Source organism: Rosa rugosa, chromosome 4, assembly GCF_958449725.1.
Source record: "Rosa rugosa chromosome 4, drRosRugo1.1, whole genome shotgun sequence".
Lineage (NCBI taxonomy): Eukaryota > Viridiplantae > Streptophyta > Magnoliopsida > Rosales > Rosaceae > Rosa > Rosa rugosa.
The window spans coordinates 41,453,795-41,470,488 of NC_084823.1; the positions used below are offsets into that span (position 1 = coordinate 41,453,795).

At 40.3% G+C, this 16,694-nt stretch overlaps 3 protein-coding genes and 1 long non-coding RNA gene across 5 annotated transcripts; 2 read left to right on the plus strand and 2 right to left on the minus strand.

The window, feature by feature from the left end:
- Positions 1 to 1,344: 1,344 nt before the first annotated feature.
- On the minus strand, positions 1,345 to 2,451 carry LOC133706470 (uncharacterized). Its single transcript, XR_009844560.1, has 2 exons — positions 1,853 to 2,451; positions 1,345 to 1,803 (listed from the first exon to the last, which is right to left on the minus strand). It is a non-coding gene; the product is annotated as an uncharacterized LOC133706470 (long non-coding RNA).
- A 2,183-nt stretch (positions 2,452 to 4,634) lies between these two features.
- Positions 4,635 to 11,824, plus strand: LOC133742211 (beta-ketoacyl-[acyl-carrier-protein] synthase III A, chloroplastic). Of its 2 annotated transcripts, XM_062169887.1 has the most exons (9): positions 4,635 to 4,776; positions 4,864 to 5,262; positions 6,859 to 7,007; positions 8,735 to 8,871; positions 10,203 to 10,308; positions 10,389 to 10,507; positions 10,661 to 10,725; positions 10,876 to 11,098; positions 11,431 to 11,824. In XM_062169887.1, the coding sequence occupies exons 2-9, from the start codon at positions 5,075 to 5,077 to the stop codon at positions 11,650 to 11,652; spliced, it is 1,209 nt and encodes a 402-aa protein (XP_062025871.1). In that variant the 5' UTR covers positions 4,635 to 4,776; positions 4,864 to 5,074; the 3' UTR covers positions 11,653 to 11,824. The 2 variants fall into 2 exon arrangements, with proteins under 2 accessions (XP_062025871.1, XP_062025870.1); XM_062169886.1 differs by having other exon boundaries at positions 4,665 to 5,262.
- A 57-nt stretch (positions 11,825 to 11,881) lies between these two features.
- Positions 11,882 to 13,591, minus strand: LOC133742210 (probable xyloglucan galactosyltransferase GT19). The gene has a single exon (XM_062169884.1). It carries the CDS (start codon positions 13,428 to 13,430, stop codon positions 12,060 to 12,062), a length of 1,371 nt encoding a protein of 456 aa, XP_062025868.1. The 5' UTR covers positions 13,431 to 13,591; the 3' UTR covers positions 11,882 to 12,059.
- A 1,504-nt stretch (positions 13,592 to 15,095) lies between these two features.
- LOC133742212 (protein INAPERTURATE POLLEN1) lies at positions 15,096 to 16,456 on the plus strand. Its single transcript, XM_062169888.1, has 2 exons — positions 15,096 to 16,065; positions 16,190 to 16,456. The coding sequence occupies exon 1, from the start codon at positions 15,220 to 15,222 to the stop codon at positions 16,057 to 16,059; it is 840 nt and encodes a 279-aa protein (XP_062025872.1). The 5' UTR covers positions 15,096 to 15,219; the 3' UTR covers positions 16,060 to 16,065; positions 16,190 to 16,456.
- Positions 16,457 to 16,694: the final 238 nt, after the last annotated feature.

Sequence of the window (16,694 nt, forward strand, 5' to 3'; positions counted from 1 at the left end):
GAGGAAGGGCGGGCACCCCTGCGACCTCTCCAAAGAAATTGAAGGGTGGCCCTGCTTTGGCTTTCAATGATGAGTAGAGAGGATTGACTTTGCAACCAAAAACAGTCAATTAAGGTTCTAGAACATAGCTCCAAATTTACTACAAAATCTCCATGTGGTACCATGGTCTAGGTTCTAATAGAGATTGAAATTCAAACTGCTAAAAAGAAGTTGGTCGCCCTTTGGGAGCTAGAAACAAGAATCCTGCCAAAGCTAAGAAGGAATAGAAGGTTCTTAGCCCTTTGCATTCGACATACCCCTCCAAATCTCCTTACCCTAATAGTCTAATACTAGGGGTAAGGAGAACATTAATGTTTAAATTTTAATGTTTGTTTTTGCTTACTTGCTATGTTGTGTTTTTACACTGAATTAAAGAAATTTATGGAGCACCACAATCTAGTGTATTGGCGAAGGAAATCTCATTTAAAGTTTGATTTTGGGTTAAAATACTATGCATAGTAAATTGAAGGGTGACCCTACTTTGGCTTTCAATGATGAGTAGAGAGGATTGACGTTGCAACCAAAAACAATCAATTAAGGTTCTAGAACATAGCTCCAAATTTACTGCAAAATCTCCATGTGGCACCATGGTCCAGGTTCTAGTAGAGACTGAAATTCAAACTGCTAAAAAGAAGTTGGACGCCCTTTGGGAGCTAGAAACAAGAATCCTGCCAAAGCTAAGAAGGAACAGAAGGTTCTTAGCCCTTTGCATTCGACATACCCCTCCAAATCTCCTTACCCTAATACTAAGGGTAAGGAGAAAATTATTGTGTAAATTTTAATATTTGTTTTTTCTTACTTGCTATGTTGTGTTTTTACACTGAATTAAAGAGATTTATGGAGCACCACAATTCAGTGCATTGGCGAAGGAAATCTCATTTAAAGTTTGATTTTGGGTTAAAATACAATGCATAGTAAAGTAGGCTTACTGAATAAGTGAGCTTCATTTATACAATGGATGGTACTAGTATTTCCTACATGCCCAGGTGATTGTGAGCAGAAGAAATCATTATATGTGTCGTTCTAACTAACTTTTGAATGAATTTTATGCATCTTTACTCAAATATAAATAATAATAATAATAATAATTATATATATATATATATATATCAAGGTTCGAAAAATCGCTAGGCGCTAGTCGGGCGGCGGGCTAGGGAGGAGCGCCCAGGCGCCTAGGCGGCGCCTAGGCGGTTTTGTATTTTTTAATTTTAATTTTATTTTTATAATTTTTATTTATGTAATTAAAAATATATAAACTTATAATGACGTAATAAACTAAATATTTATCCTCCTAAAAAAAACTAAATATTTATTTAATTAACTATTTATTTAATTAAATAGAGGTAGCAGAGAGCTATTTAAGGAAGTGTTCATGTGTTGTGGGAGTGTTTGGGAGAGGTATCTCCATGTTTAACTGAAGCTTGGTCTTAATGATCATGACCCTTGGTGTTAATCTTCAAAAAGCCACTGTTTACATGAAAAACAAAAACCTGAAGTTGTATTCAATTATCCAACAGACAAAAGTAGCAGCAATTATGCTTCTTGTTGCAGCCCTACACACGTGCCCATCCTATCCCTCTTCTCTCTCCAAGTCATCAATTATACTCTCCACAATTAACCACCCCATCCATTTTCACGGGTCTCTCTCTCTCTCCTTTGTGATACCAGTAGTCGCCATCTCCACCTTCTCTCTTCATCAGTTTTTTCATTATTCAATCAATAACCACGCTGAAGAACCGGAAACCATAACGAAGTCCAGTAGACCTCCATGATCAGAGTCGACTCCTCCATTCTCTCTCTGCAAGCCGTCAACCTCCATGAAACAACCTCCATGATCAGAGTCGACTCCTCCATTCTCTCTCTGCAAGTCGTCAACCTCCATGAAACAACCTTTATATCCGCCTCCGTGAGCCGTCAACCTGCATATCCGCCTAGAAAGGCCGCTGGGTGCCCAACTACCCCCGCCCAGGCGCCCAGTCGCCCGCCTAGGCGGCCGTCAAACCCACATCCGCCCAACAGAGCCGATTTGGCATTAGTCGACTCGGAGAGCTGCCGCCCAGCGCCTAGACGGCCTGGGCGGCCGAGTTTTAGAACACTGATATATATATATATAGGGAGGATCGAGAGGACGTCCTTGAACTCTTAAAGTGAGGAGGTTTTTATTTTTAGTATGTATTTTAATAATTACACCATTCATTCTCTAATAATTAATCAACACACATATGAATCATATTTCAGAAGGAAATCAGCTGTCCCCAAATCTTCTATCCCAACTCTGTCCCCCCACTAACATTTTGACACGTGTTTCTTCACTAACAGAAACTTAACACTGTTAACGTATATTATTTTTATATTAAAAATAACATATAGTTAAAAGCAATATTTGGAATACAAAACTCCTGCATTTCTTTGTTGCCAACTTCTCCTCAAAAAAAAAAAAAAAAAAAAAAAAAACTTCTCATCGAGTTCTTCATAGAAAAGGAAAATTTTGTGGCGTCAATCATCGCTTGGAAAGCGAATCCAAACAGAGTTTGGTCCCTTGTTTACGCTCTCATCAAGCCCATGATAGATTTTCAATGCTCCAATCCTTCCCCATCAGTTGTAAAAATCTGCTTTTATTCGACTAAGAAATCTGACAACCAAATTGCAGATTGGCTAGATAAAGATTTCAATTACTATCTGGTTTTAGTGAACCATAAAAGTGGAGGACAAACATATGATGTTAAACCCAGATTGAACGATTGGAAAAACCCAGAAAATGAATTCATTGTTATCTTTCCATTTGAAGGAATCCAACTAACAAATTTTGACCAACAAAAAAAACTGACCTTGTAGCAGATTGAAAAATTGGGAATACGTCCCATTTGGATTGGGGATTTGTAGATCTCCAAACCTGGCGAGGGAGATGAGTCCCCTTGGTTCAATCTAACTGGAAAGTCCTTTGATAAAAGAAGAAGAGGAACTTGGAAGGGAATAAGCCCATTTCATATCTGTCTTGATCTATACAAATCATTATAAGGTGGGAATGACATTGAATTAGATGATTCCTTTCTTCTGGGCTAACGCTCGATCGATCTAAAACCAAGAAAAAGAAAGTGTTTTTTTTTTTTTTAATACAGACTTAACAGAGTTAGTGGGGTGTTATAGTAATGGTTATGTGTCAAAATGTTATTGGTGGGACAAAGTTGGGATAGAGGATTTGGGGACAGCTGATTTCCGTTCATAAAAAATTAGCCAAATCATAAAATGTTTAACCATTTAATTAGCACAATGTTCGTTTTAATTTTATCTAACGGACTACGTTTGTTTACACACTTTTGAGTGACCAAAATGATTATGAATTTGGTTGATTTTTTGTAGACACAATTATTGCATAGGAATATAAATGATCAACGGTTGAAATTAGTGAATTAGGTTATATACTAATGTAAAATAGTAAAAATCGTTAAATACTTAAAGTAAGGATGTCATATCTTGATCCTCCCTATGTGTGTGTGTGTGTGTGAATAAAACAATTTTGCTTGTGATGACTATATATTATTAATAGGAACAATCCAACAAATCTAGAATGTGTAAGTTATGCCCCTCTAATGAGCACTAGTTGAAGACTTTCTAATCAATTGTTTGGGAGACCCACTTTTCTATTACATTACGACAAATCAACCGTTAGATGTTTATGTATGCATGAGTAGATAACTTTAGAAAATTTTCTTCCAAATTGCTAATTGTTAAGGTACCGAACTAGATTAAATCAATGGATGAACCAAATCTGTCAAACATAAACCGTTCATGTTCATAACTGATAAATCACTATTATGAATGTTTTAATGACTTTCAATTTGGTTGAAAAATTAGATAAATGATCTACATATAAATATCTAAACATCTAACGATTGATTTGCCGAAATGTGATCAAAAAGTGGGTCTAACACAAAAGTACTCAGCTAGTCCTAATTTTAGTGGTCCTCATTAGAAGGGCTTCCATATTTTCCCACCCCTCTTTTTATTTTTCTTTCTTTCTTTCCCCACGCATGCATGATGGTTGTATAATGAAGCATTGAAAGATTTAATATAAATTATGTATCAAGATGTTAGTGTATGTTCCAACATGATTTAAGGTGATTTACCCAAACCATGGCTTCAAACCTCAGGTTAATTTAAAAAAATTCCGAATCGTAACAATTCTTATAGTGAAATCACATGAACGAGATTTTTTTTTTTAAATAAATATAAAAAGTTCCACACAATGTGCTAGGTGACAACAAAATGCAAAAGAATAAAAAAAAAAAATCATGTCTACTCTGGGATTGGGGTTTTGTTTTTCTAACTTATTGCAGCTGTCTTTCATTGTTTTTTTTTTCATCAGAGGGAGGGATTTGAATATAGGATTTTTGGAACACTTTGTTGTCTTCTTCCCATTTTATCCTTGATTGAAGTTGATCCCAAATTCACAATAAAGATGCACAACTACTCGGCAACTAACAGGTAGCTATTCCCAAACGGAAGTAGTGATGTGAGACATGAAAATTGGGAGGGGCAAGTAAAACTAGTTTAGCTTTGCGTTTCTACTTGCCTAACCCCCCCCCCCCCCCCGCGGCAAGTGCCCATTGGATTGATTTGTTATAAAAACAGCACCTTGAAATTTGGTGAAGGGCAAAGCATTTGCATGACTCGTACTGTCCTCTTCTCTTCTGGACCTGACTCACTGACCTCTTTGCTCTCAAAGAGAGAGACAGAGTGAGAGATATTAAGCATTGGAGTTTGCTCAGTTTGGGTTTGACATAATCGCCCACCACATTCATTCAATTTCTTTTTGTTTTAAAGGTCTAAGCTTTGGAGCCTCCGAAGAAAGAAGGGTCTGTCCCCATCTCTCTGGGTCTCCGCCACACCTGTTTAATTCATGGGTTTTGTCTACTGCTGTCATTGCATGCTTCTCTTTCTCATATATTAGCTCAAAGATCTCGCCTTTCAATCTCTCTCCGACTCCGAGGTTTCAATCTTTCTGGGTCTTGTGCGTTTTCAGAGCTCTGAATAAATGGCCAATGCATCTGGGTTCTTTACTACTCCTTCAGTTCCGAGCCTGAGGAGGAAGATTCAGCCTTCAATAGCCATTTTTGGATCTGGGTTTCGCTCCCCTGAGGGAATCTCCGGGAGGGTAGTGTTCTGTTCCAGCGCTGAGAAGCAAGCTGGAGCTACTTCCTCTTCTGAATCTAGAGCACCCAGGTCAGTTCACTGCTTCAGTTCCCTATTTTCATTAGCCCCTTATTGTTTGATGAATTGGGTTGTAGTTTATAGCTGTGTTTTACTTGGACTATTGTAGTTTTGACATTGGTTGAGGAATACTTGATTGGTTTTTGATTTATGATCTTTGTTTGTTGTGGAGTGCATTTAACGCAAATGTTGTTTGTTTTGATTAGTATGATTGTTGTTTCAGAATTAATGGATGACATGTCAATGCATAGGCACTTAGTGTTTGAAGGATGGAGATTGAATTCTCGAAATATGTGTAAACTATGTAGATTTCATATGTTTGTGTTGTAAGCTTTATTATGAGCTTATGTGCTGGAATTTGTGTTACCTGCTTTCCACCACAGAGGTTTGCAAATATTACATGTTTGTGTTGTAAGCTTTATTATGAGCTTATGTGCTGGAATTTGTGTTACCTGCTTTCCACCACAGAGGTTTGCAAATATTTTGAAGTCAGGATGAACAAGACGCTATTTCTAAACTTTGAGTTGTCAAGATAGTGTCTTCGAGGCTCTGATTCATTACCAATCACAGGTTGTACTGGTTCGACCTTAATTGAAAGGATGACCGACGATGTATTTGATACAAACATAATTTGATGGTATTTCAGTTGGAATGCACTTTGGAGTAAGGGAGAACTGAGGTCATTGCAATATTAGTTTACCTCATTTGCCAGTTTCTGGCCAAATTTAGTAGTGACTTATGTTCAGAAGTGCAAACGATGTTGCAATAACCAAGAAGTAGGGATTCTGGTTCTACTGAAGTTATTGTTAAAGTTAAGTTTTTAAGGTTAGTCACAAGGTGTATTAGTTCCTTGCCTAGCAAGTGAAATTCTTTTTTGTGGACAACTTAATGATATGGAGAACTAATGTGAGGGTACAATGAAGTTCAAGAGTCTCTCTAATGTAAGTCAGTTTGTAGATGAGCATTCTAGCTTATCCAGCATCTCTACTGAATTCTGCTAGAAGTGCTGAGAGCAAGAAGAAAAAGTTACTCTGTGTGCATGAGCTTCTAGCTTATCCAGCATCTCAACTGATCTCTGCTCTGAGCCGAGTGCATATTAGCAAAATATAACTACGACTTGTTGTTTATACTAGAAGGTAGACATCGTAATTATGTGGTGCCTCTTATTTTTCCTGTTTACAGAGTGAATTGGTATCTAGTGAAAGAGTGGTAAAGTGTAATATTTTCCATTTAATGGTACTTGATGCATGAGGTTACAGTATCATAATGGTATTTTGGGTTTGCTTGTATCACTGTGTTCCCATTGTATGATAGAGTTGATGGTGGATAATGGAGGAAGATTTTTCAAACTCTACCAGATCAGTTTATTCTTCTTTTTAGCCTATGTGGAGTTGAATGAGATTGTTATCTTGCCTGCTATCATCTGGTTATCTATGCCTTCTGTGTAGCTATGTGTTCTATGTAATAAACAGGGTGGCCTGGCCATTAGTCATGTTGGTAATCATATTGTATTGGTTAGATAAATACGAGTTCAAGCTAGTAAATGATAATCTGACTGATCATAGATTTCTGTGCCTGTTCCCAATGGTTGAAAAATATACTTTACAGGCTTGTCAGTAAAGGCTGCAAATTAGTCGGGTGTGGCTCAGCAGTGCCCAGTCTTAAGATTTCAAATGACGAGCTTTCAAAAATAGTAGACACTAATGATGAATGGATATCTGTTCGCACTGGGATTCGTAATCGACGAGTTATTTCAGGTCAGTTCCTACACTCTGTGCATGATAAAGTCATAAATTTAGTAACTGTGAGCAGTTTGAGGTTGTTTAGTTGTTTACCATGCACTGAGCCTCTTGATCCAGAGCCCGTGCTACTATCTTAAACTTAGGATATGCAGTGCATGATTGTTGATATGTTTGACATCTTAAACTATCTGAGGTGGCATTACTTGCTTTAAGCTGAGTCTCTTGATTACAGTGTGCATGCTCAATATAGGAAAAGCCACTGAGCTTGATCAGTCTGGGTTTACCCCGGGTCAACTTGGTTAGCTAGCTGCATGCATGATCCCTGTTATAGAATATCTGTTTAGTTATTTTACTTTGAAAATGCTATTTGGAATGCTAAAGTGATAAAGAATACGGTGGGGTTTTAGCTGGTCAATTTTGCTGGTATATGATGTGTGAGAGGTGCTTTCTCATGGTTGTGGTTAATATTTTAAATGTTTTTATATTTTATCTCAAAATATACTTGATACACAATGCATGTGTTGTCTTTATTAGTCCTTGAGTCGTTGGTGTGCTAAATATCTTAAGGTTACCTTCTCTAGATAATGACATCTTTCTAGTATGCAATTTTTATACAGGCAAAGAAAGCCTAACTTTATAGAATATCTCTTATTAGCAGCTGAGGCAAAGAAAGCCTAACTTAACTCAACATATACTTTATACAACAATGCATGTGTTGTCTTTATTAGTTCTTGAGTCTATGGTGTGCCGGACATCTTTAGGTTACCTTCTCTAGATAATGACATCTTTCTATTGTGCAATTTTGATACAGGCAAATAAAGCCTGACCTTATAGAGTATCTCTTATTAGCAGCTGAGGCAAATAAATCCTAACCTTCTCTCGACATATACTTTATACAACAATGCATGTGTTGTCTTTATTAGTCCTCGAGTCTATGGTCGCTGGATATCTTTAGGTTACCTTCTCTACATAATGATATATTTCTAGATTGCAAGTTTTATACAGGCAAAGAAAGCCTAACCTTATAGAGTATCTCTTATTAGCAGCTGAGGCAAAGAAAGCCTAACCTTATCTCAACATATACTTTATACAACAATGCATGTGTTGTCTTTATTAGTTCTTGAGTCTATGGTGTGCCGGACATCTTTAGGTTACCTTCTCTAGATAATGACATCTTTCTATTGTGCAATTTTGATACAGGCAAATAAAGCGTGACCTTATAGAGTATCTCTTATTAGCAGCTGAGGCAAATAAATCCTAACCTTCTCTCGACATATACTTTATACAACAATGCATGTGTTGTCTTTATTAGTTCTTGAGTCTATGGTGTGCTCGATATCTTTAGCTTACCTTCTCTAGATAATGAAATCTTTCTAATGTGTAATTTTTATACAGGCAAATAAAGCCTAACCTTATAGAATATCTAGCTGCATGCATGATCCCTGTTATAGAATATCTCTTTAGTTATTTGGCTTTGACAATGCTATTTGGAATGCTAAAGTGATAAAGAATACTGTGGTCGGTGGGGTTTTAGCTGGTCAATTTTGCTGTTATATGTTGTGGGAGAGGTGCTTTCTCATGGTTGTGGTTGATATTTTAAATGTTCTTATATTTTATGTCAACATATACTTTATAAAATGCATGTGTTGTCTTTATTAGTCCTTGAGTCTATGGTGTGCTGGATATCTTAAGGTTACCTTCTCTAGATAATGACATCTTTCTAATGTGCAATTTTTATACAGGCAAAGAAAGCCTAACCTTATTAGCATCTGAGGCTGCAAAGAAAGCTCTTGAGATGGCACAGGTTGATGCTGATGATGTAGACCTAATCTTGATGTGCACCTCTACACCTGATGATCTTTTTGGCGGTGCTCCTCAGGTATATATATTATTTGTTGGTATATGATATATCTGGATTAAGTGGTCAGATCAAATATATCAAGGATTGAGCTTCTTAATGTGTATTTGAAAGATACTAATGTCATTTTTTTCAGTTTTTATTACTTTGCTTCTCTACCAATAAGTGAGTTTTTTTAGGTCGAGTTGTAAATGCTAAATGCATTGGCTAAACCCTTTTTTTGTTGTTGGGTGGGTGGGTGGGCGGGCATAAATTCTACAGTTACTGAAGAAATTGTTGAATATGAAAAATATAATTTCTTATATAAGAAGAAATGAAAACATCATTGGTTAACTTGCATAGTTTTAGAAGGGTTTTAGTTGGGACAAAATTTTTTTCTTGCTTCTTTGATTCACCTTGACTGGACTGGATTCTGGTCCTAACTTTGGACTGGCTATTTTTCTTCATTTGGTTTTTGTGAGTGTGGCTTTGCTTGTTTGTTAGTGGGTTTGTATAAATAGACATCTGATCCATCCCCATTGGTACTTTGTTTACTCTCTTTCCATAGAATTTTTGCTTCCTATAAGGGAGGGAGGGAGGGGGGAGGGGGGAGGGAGGAGGGGGTGGTGTTTTCATAAAAACTGAACTATGTAGCTGCTTTTAAAATAAAATATCTTTATGGGATTTTAGTTGTCATACTCAGAACCTAGAACCTTTAATTGATTGCTTTGTTCAACTGTTTCAGAATGTCTGAGCAATGTCAGTCAGCTTAGTTTATTTCCTTATTCAACACGTATATCACACGTAGTCTCTTGTGCATTTAAAGCTACTTAGTGCAGTATCTAGATTTGATTGTCTCTTGCCTGCATCAGGTTCTGGAGTATGTATTTGAATAAAGCTTCTAGCCTGAGCTGGAGATGACTACTCTCAGTATAGTCAGTTTGTGTAGGTCCAGAAGCCTTGATCATGGCACAACTTGAAACTGGCAACTTGATTCTTGATGAACTTTCTTTGCCTGTTTACAATAATATCCTGAAAACCTCCCTCTTTCCTTTAACTAAGCTAACTTGACAAATTTTCAAGAAATGAGCTTGTATTGGCCAAGTAATCTGGTTATTGTGTGTGTTTCTTGAACTTAGCATGGCTTTTGGTTGGCTTGGCTCAATCATTTTCCAAAGCTGGGACGTCTTGTAGCAACTTTTTAGTTCTTTTTTTCAGTTTTCCCGTAAACTTTTATGCTGGTTAAGCTATTTTATTAAGACTAACTAGATAATAATTTTGCTAACAAGATTCCACTGCCCGGGTGCTTAAGTTGATCTATTCAGTATGGTAACTGCTTGAGTTTGTAATTCCATATTATGTTGCAACTTCAGGTTCAAAAAGCACTTGGCTGCAAAAAGAACCCCTTGTCCTATGATATTACAGCTGCTTGTAGTGGATTCGTGTTGGGTTTAGTATCAGCTGCTTGTCACATTAGGGGTAAGTAATTTGTTTACTTTGCTGTGAGGCAACTGTTACTTCCATGTTTGATTAATTAAAATGGTTTGCACAAACTACAGGAGGTGGATTCAAAAATGTTCTAGTTATTGGGGCTGATGCTCTTTCTCGGATTGTTGACTGGTCCGACAGAGGAACTTGTATTCTCTTTGGGGATGCTGCCGGGGCTGTTTTAATACAGGTGACTTTAAGGCATTACCTTACATTTACTTGCTTAATAATTCATGCAATCTTATTATAAACAAGTGGAGATTCCTTTGTCATTCACACTTGTAAACAAAGTACCTGTGACAAAATATTTGATCCCACTTATTTAACATTGCATTATTTGTAGGCCACTGACACTGAGGAGGATTTCTTACTTGGTTTTGACGTTCATAGTGATGGTGATGGAAACAGGCACGTGTTTTCTCCATTCTTTTTAAGTTTTCCTTTTCTTTCACCTTTTTATCAATTGCCATATTTCAAGGTTTTTCTGCTGGTTATAACTTTAATTTTTCTCAATTTTCCTCACGCACATGTGACTGATCACTCTGTCTCTAATTGCAGACATCTAAATGCTCCGTTGAAAGGAAATGAAACAGATAGTGAATTGGGTTCTAATGGTTCAGTCTTAAACTTCCCTCCAAGACGCTCTTCATATTCTTGCGTTCAAATGAATGGAAAAGAAGTCTTTCGGTTTGCATGTCGATGTGTGCCACAATCAATTGAGAATTCACTTGCGAATGCTGGTATTCCTGCATCTAGCATTGACTGGTTACTGCTCCATCAGGTATGACAAATGATATCTTTTTACATTCCGCCAGGGACCTGGGTTTAGGTGGTTGAATGATTTCTCTGCTCTACATCAATTAAAACTCCTGATTAATAAGAGGGGAGTGTATACATATCAAAAGTCAAAAAATTTCGACCTTATTGTTATACTGATAGAAGATGTGCGAAATTGCTAAGTTTTTCTCTCTATACTTTAGTGATGGAATTTTTACCCAAAATAATTTCCAAGGCAATTTCCTAATTTTCATGGTAGCAATCTCGTCGATGTACCTTTTGTTCTGATAATGGCTATAGGATATAACGAATTATGACAGAGTTAAATGAATGCAGGCAAACCAGAGGATTCTTGATGCAGTTTCTAGTCGCTTGGAAATCCCATCAGAACAGGTCATTTCAAATTTGGCGAACTATGGTAACACCAGTGCCGCTTCCATTCCTTTGGCATTGGATGAATCTGTAAGAAGTGGCAAGGTGCGACCAGGCCAGACAATAGCAGCTGCAGGCTTCGGAGCAGGTCTCACTTGGGGTTCTGCCATTGTAAGATGGGGTTGAAAACCCCATCCTCCTGCCGAGATAGAAAGAAGAGTATATGCTATGAAAGCGCAGTTTTGCAATTCTTGCTTCACATTTCTCATGTATCATCATCAAATGAACAAACCTCAGCTCCCTTTTGTTTGTTTGCCTTTTTGTTAGCTTTCAATAAAAATTGTATTCTTTTCTTCCAGTCCAATAATCTATTTGTTTCTTGAGTCACAAGCCATGTCTAGAATTACAATTGTGGTACCAAAACTAAGACAGCTTTATCTGTATCTCATTGTCTCAATTGTACATTTCCTTACATAAGATGTTCTTGACATTGAATCAAGTGGGATACATAAATACAAAGGCTAAGCAAGTTAATAATTACACTTAATAATGACAACAAGAAAAAGCAAAAAACAAAAAACTCAAAAACAATGTCACTGAACAAAAATTTGACCTCTATGAACCCTAGACCTAACCTTCTGCAACACACCCTCAATTGCAATGTCGAAAGCATCTTTCTTGGCTCTTAATCCAATCGAACTTCCATGCTTTCTGTACATAATTCTTGGAATCAACCCCAACACCTTCTCCCTCATTCTCCTAACCCTAGCTCTTGGTATGTTCCTAAGCACGTCCAGAATCCTTGTATCCTTGAACACCACATCCTCCTTTGGTATATACACCGAAAACTTGGGGTACTGATCCTCCGGCAAGTGCCAGCCATACTGCGCTCTCGCAGACAATTCCTCAAAGAAAACGGGGATACACCCGGCGAGAATGCTGTCAAACATTGACCGCCTCGTCGGGGTGTCCCCCGGAGGCTGCAAGCAAAAACTTGCTTGCAGCATTGGCTTCATGAACCTAATAGGGTTATGTTCACAAATCCCATTAGAGCAATCCACAATGTCACACAGCTTCGAGTACCCGCCGGCTCCGCCATAGAAGCCATTTCCATGCACATTGTTGGTCACATTGCTCGTGCTATTCTCACACTCACTCCTAATGCTCCGGCGAATGTTGGGGCTACTCGTCGGCGAGCCTCCGCCGCCGGCAAACATCATTAGTGAGGTGCGCTTTGACCTTCTTGCCCTCTGCATCCAGCTCTCGAGTAAAGAAAGATTGGCCGGGTGAAACGACGTCGGATAAGGCACGGCGTGCTCCTGCCAAGGCCAGGCACGCGCCTCCACCGTCAAAGCCGTGACGTTGAAAAAATGGGGGAGCTCCAGAAGCGAGGTCCCCCACGTCGGCGGATCAGAATCCAACGGCTGAGAGAAATCCCAGGCGGGTCGGGCCAGGACCATGAAATGGTCATGACCCGAGTTCCGACTCCACACCTCCGGCAAATCCTCCTGCAAAAACTCGTAGAGCTGAAGGCCCTGATCGGCGCTGGAGTTGACTTCGGGGCCGTAGAGGTACCTCATGGCGTCGATGCCGGCGTAGTAGGGGAGGTAGACGGCGTCAGCCTGGCGGGGATCTGACGTCAGACAGGGGTATTCGAGCATCCGGCGGTGGAAGATGAGCTCCATCATTAGGGAGTCGGTGCGGTACCAGCTCTGGGAGCGGTTGTGGGTCTTGTGGCCGAGGCCATGGTTGGGCAAGAAGGGGCAGAGGTCGCCGAACAAGGGGTAGCCGGAGCAGTTGGAGAGGAGATCGAGGTTGAAAGTGGAGGGGAGGCGCCGGATGTGGATCCAACGGTCGGCGCAGTCCGTTGGGTTTGAGTCGGATTGGTCGATTAGAGACTCGGAAGCTGCGAACGCGAAGAAGAAGAAGAGAGGGATTAGTAAAGTGGAGTTGCAGGAGGCCATGGTGGGGAAGAAGAGAGAGAAGTGGGATTTGGGTGGTTTTGAATTTTACGGCGGAGTGTGCGACGGTGAGTGTGGATTGTGAAATTGGTTTTGGGTTTCCAACGTCCTCTCAGTTCTCCACCATTAACGGAGGTGGAGGAGGAGTTGCTTTAATGGCTTTTTTTTTTTTTTTTTTTTTTTTTGAAAAAGTAACTTTTTAAGTTTAAACTGTTTTGTTAAGAGAGAGATTGCGTGGTGTCGTTGTTGGGCGGTTTGACCCGTCAATGTCGGTGGTTTTTCTATCTTTTTTTGGCCCTTTTTTTTTTTTTTTTTTGTTACTTTTGCTGCCTGGGAAGTCGTCTTCTGGTCAATGAGAAAACTAAGGAGAAATTCCTGGGTGGGTTGAGAAACTGCTGGGTGGATCGGACTTGTTAGTCCTCTTTCAGTCCATGGTAGTGAGAATAAGTTGTTACTTGTTAGATGAGATAGTTGTGTTTCGTGACAAGTTTGGTTTTGTCAATTAGATTTTTCAATAAAAGAAAAATTAAAGAGGGTGTTTTGAATTGTTGCATTAATAAAATAAAGAGGGTAAATTGGTATCGGTCATTAATTTTTGAAAATTTGATTGATGAAGCATATATATATATAACTTATAATAAGATCGTCTAAAAATATTTCACATCATTTTTATCCGCAACAAGAAATGATCAACGTGAATAACAATAAAGAGTTAGAAGAGGTCAGTAATAAGGGAACATATCACACCTTTGTTGGACTTTTAGTTCCATAAATTTATCTTCTCTCAACAAATATCTCAAATTTTTAGAAGTGTTTGAGACTTGATATGACGGTAAAAAATCAAGTCAAATTTTTTTTTTTACCCTAATTGAAACTCAACAATATTAATGTATCAAGTGTTTAAAACTAAAATGAAAATGGAGCAAAAAAGAATAATTTCCCAATTAGTAAAACAAAAGAAAATAAGTTTTCTCTCTCTAGAGAAAACCCTAGAGGCCGCCGCTGTGTATACTAGTGCCTGTCCGGCTGCGCCTCGGCGCCGGCGACGGCCTCTGGCCTAGCCTGCGGCTGTTAGGTGAGGCCGGACGGGAGTTTTTCTCCAGGGTTGTGTCTCGGTTTCGAAGGATTGGATCGGAAGTTGTCTGGTTTCGTCCCTATTGGCCGAAGGAATTGGCTGCGTTGTGGAAGTGGGAAGGGATCGGAGAAGGAAAGGGGGTTTGCTGGGGTCGGAGCGGCGTCTGTTGGTGGCCATTCGTCGGCCGGCCGACGTCGATGGTCGGATCGTCGGTCGATTGAGGGCTGGTTTGGACGATCGATTCGGATCCTGTTGCAGACTTTCCAGATGCCGGTGTTTGTTGGGCGGACTGGGACGCTCGACGGCGTTCGCCGATGGTGGGACGACTACGGAGGCGCGACGGTGGCCCGACTTCTGTGGTGGGGTGGCGGTCTGTGTGGTGGGGCGACACAGCTGATGACTTGGGCCGGGCGGGTTGGTCTTTTGGGCTTGGATGCAGCTGGTAGGCCCGATCTGGGCTGGAGATGGGGTTTGGGCTCACTTTGTGGACCCAACCCAAGTTGTTATATTGTTATATTTTATTTTTTAGTTACTCTAATATTTCCTTAAAAGACTTCTGGCCCATTGGGCTAGTCCTTAGTTTTGCTTTTTCGCTTGGGCCTCTACCCAAAGAAAACTTGCACTCGAGAATTAAACCTTCCTTTCCCTCCACGCTACCTCACACACTCCTCTGGCTCCCCCAAAACACCAAGAAGCAGAAGAAGAAAGAAAGCCAAGATGTTGAAAGCAGTAGGTCTGTTCGGGCGCAGCAGCAACAACAAGAAGAACCCCCGGCCCTTCAAGGACTACTACGCCGAATGGCTGACCACCCTCAAGTCCTCCCTCCTCCCTTCCCTCCGCCAATCCCTCTCCGACGCCTCCTCCCTCTCCCACCTCTCCCTCCACGTCGACGCCCTCCACCGCCACTTCCTCTCCTACTACGACTCCCTCGACTCCGCCGCCCAGTCCGACGTCGCCCAGCTCCTCTTCCCCGACTGGCGCAACCCTCTCGAGAAGCCCTTCCTCTGGCTCGCCGACCTCCACCCCTACCTCTTCACCAACCTCCTCCGCTCCTTCCTCGACTCCGCCTCCGACGAAGATTCCGACGCCGACTCCGACAGCCTCGTCGTCCAGTTCGGCGACCGCCCCTGGCACATCGCCACCGCCTGGCGCAGCCCTTCCTCTTCTCTCACGCAAAAGGTCGAGCAGGTGGAGTGCGGTCTCAGGCTCATGGTCCCTGCGCTGGCGGCGCGTGCGAGGGAGGCGCAGGCCGCGTTCGTGGAGCGCGTGGCGAGGAACTGGGGGCCTTACGACGCCGGGAAGAAGGAGGCGGCGAAGGCGGTGATGGCGGAGGCGATGGAGGCGGAGATGGAGGAGATGGTGAGCGTTCTGGTGGATGCGAATAGGCTGAGGAGGAGTGTTCTTGCCGAGATTGTTGGGGCCGCCAGTGTTTACCAGGCCGCTCTGTTTCTTGAAGGCCTGGCCCAATTTCTCGTTGGGTTCAGAAACCCGGAATTGCTTGCTCAGTTTGATCAGTGCAAGACTCCTCTCAGTAAGCAATGCCGCTTGGCTATTTGATTCTGGGTTAGTAGTCTTTTCACTGTTTCAGTTTCAGATTTCTCTGCTTTTTTTTTTTTTTATGAATATTTGGGTTCAGTTTTGTTCTGGGTTTGTCTTGATTTGCTGTGCTGGTGTGAATTTGATGCAGGGAATTAAGGTTGGAATTCTTTGAGGGAGTGGACACATTCTTTCTGTCAATTGTGAGTAGTGAAGTTTCCTTTTTCGATTTGGTATGCATTGTTGTGTATGTAAAAGATGAATCTTTGTGAATGTGAATGATTTGGTGCCTGAATCAGTGTTCTTTTGTAATGAAGTAATTTTGATCATTGACATAGTATTGTTCTTGAGATGCAAGGCAAATAGCAAGTAGTATACTATGGAAGACATACAAGTTTTTCAGTTTACTAATAAAGTTTGTCTATGTGTTCTATGTGGTGGTGTATGGATTATTTGATGCCAGAAATGACTAGGAAGTAAATGATTCAATCTTTGTGAATGTGAATGATTTGGTGCTTGAATGAGTGGTTTTTGTAATCAAGTACATGGTAGTGTCCTTGGGATGAAGGCAAATAGCAAGTAGTGTACTATGGAAGCCATGCCAAAATTTTCAATTTACTAATAAAGCTTGTCTATGTATTCTATGTGGTGTTATT

Bases quoted from the DNA above. Each gene is read 5' to 3' on its own strand.
- LOC133742212 (XM_062169888.1), top strand. From the start codon at position 15,220: ATGTTGAAAGCAGTAGGTCTGTTCGGGCGCAGCAGCAACAACAAGAAG.
- LOC133742210 (XM_062169884.1), bottom strand. From the start codon at position 13,430: ATGGCCTCCTGCAACTCCACTTTACTAATCCCTCTCTTCTTCTTCTTC.
- LOC133742211 (XM_062169887.1), top strand. From the start codon at position 5,075: ATGGCCAATGCATCTGGGTTCTTTACTACTCCTTCAGTTCCGAGCCTG. The intron at 5,263-6,858 runs GTCAGTTCACTG...TATACTTTACAG, and splicing joins TCTGAATCTAGAGCACCCAG to GCTTGTCAGTAAAGGCTGCA. The intron at 7,008-8,734 runs GTCAGTTCCTAC...ATTTTTATACAG, and splicing joins TAATCGACGAGTTATTTCAG to GCAAAGAAAGCCTAACCTTA.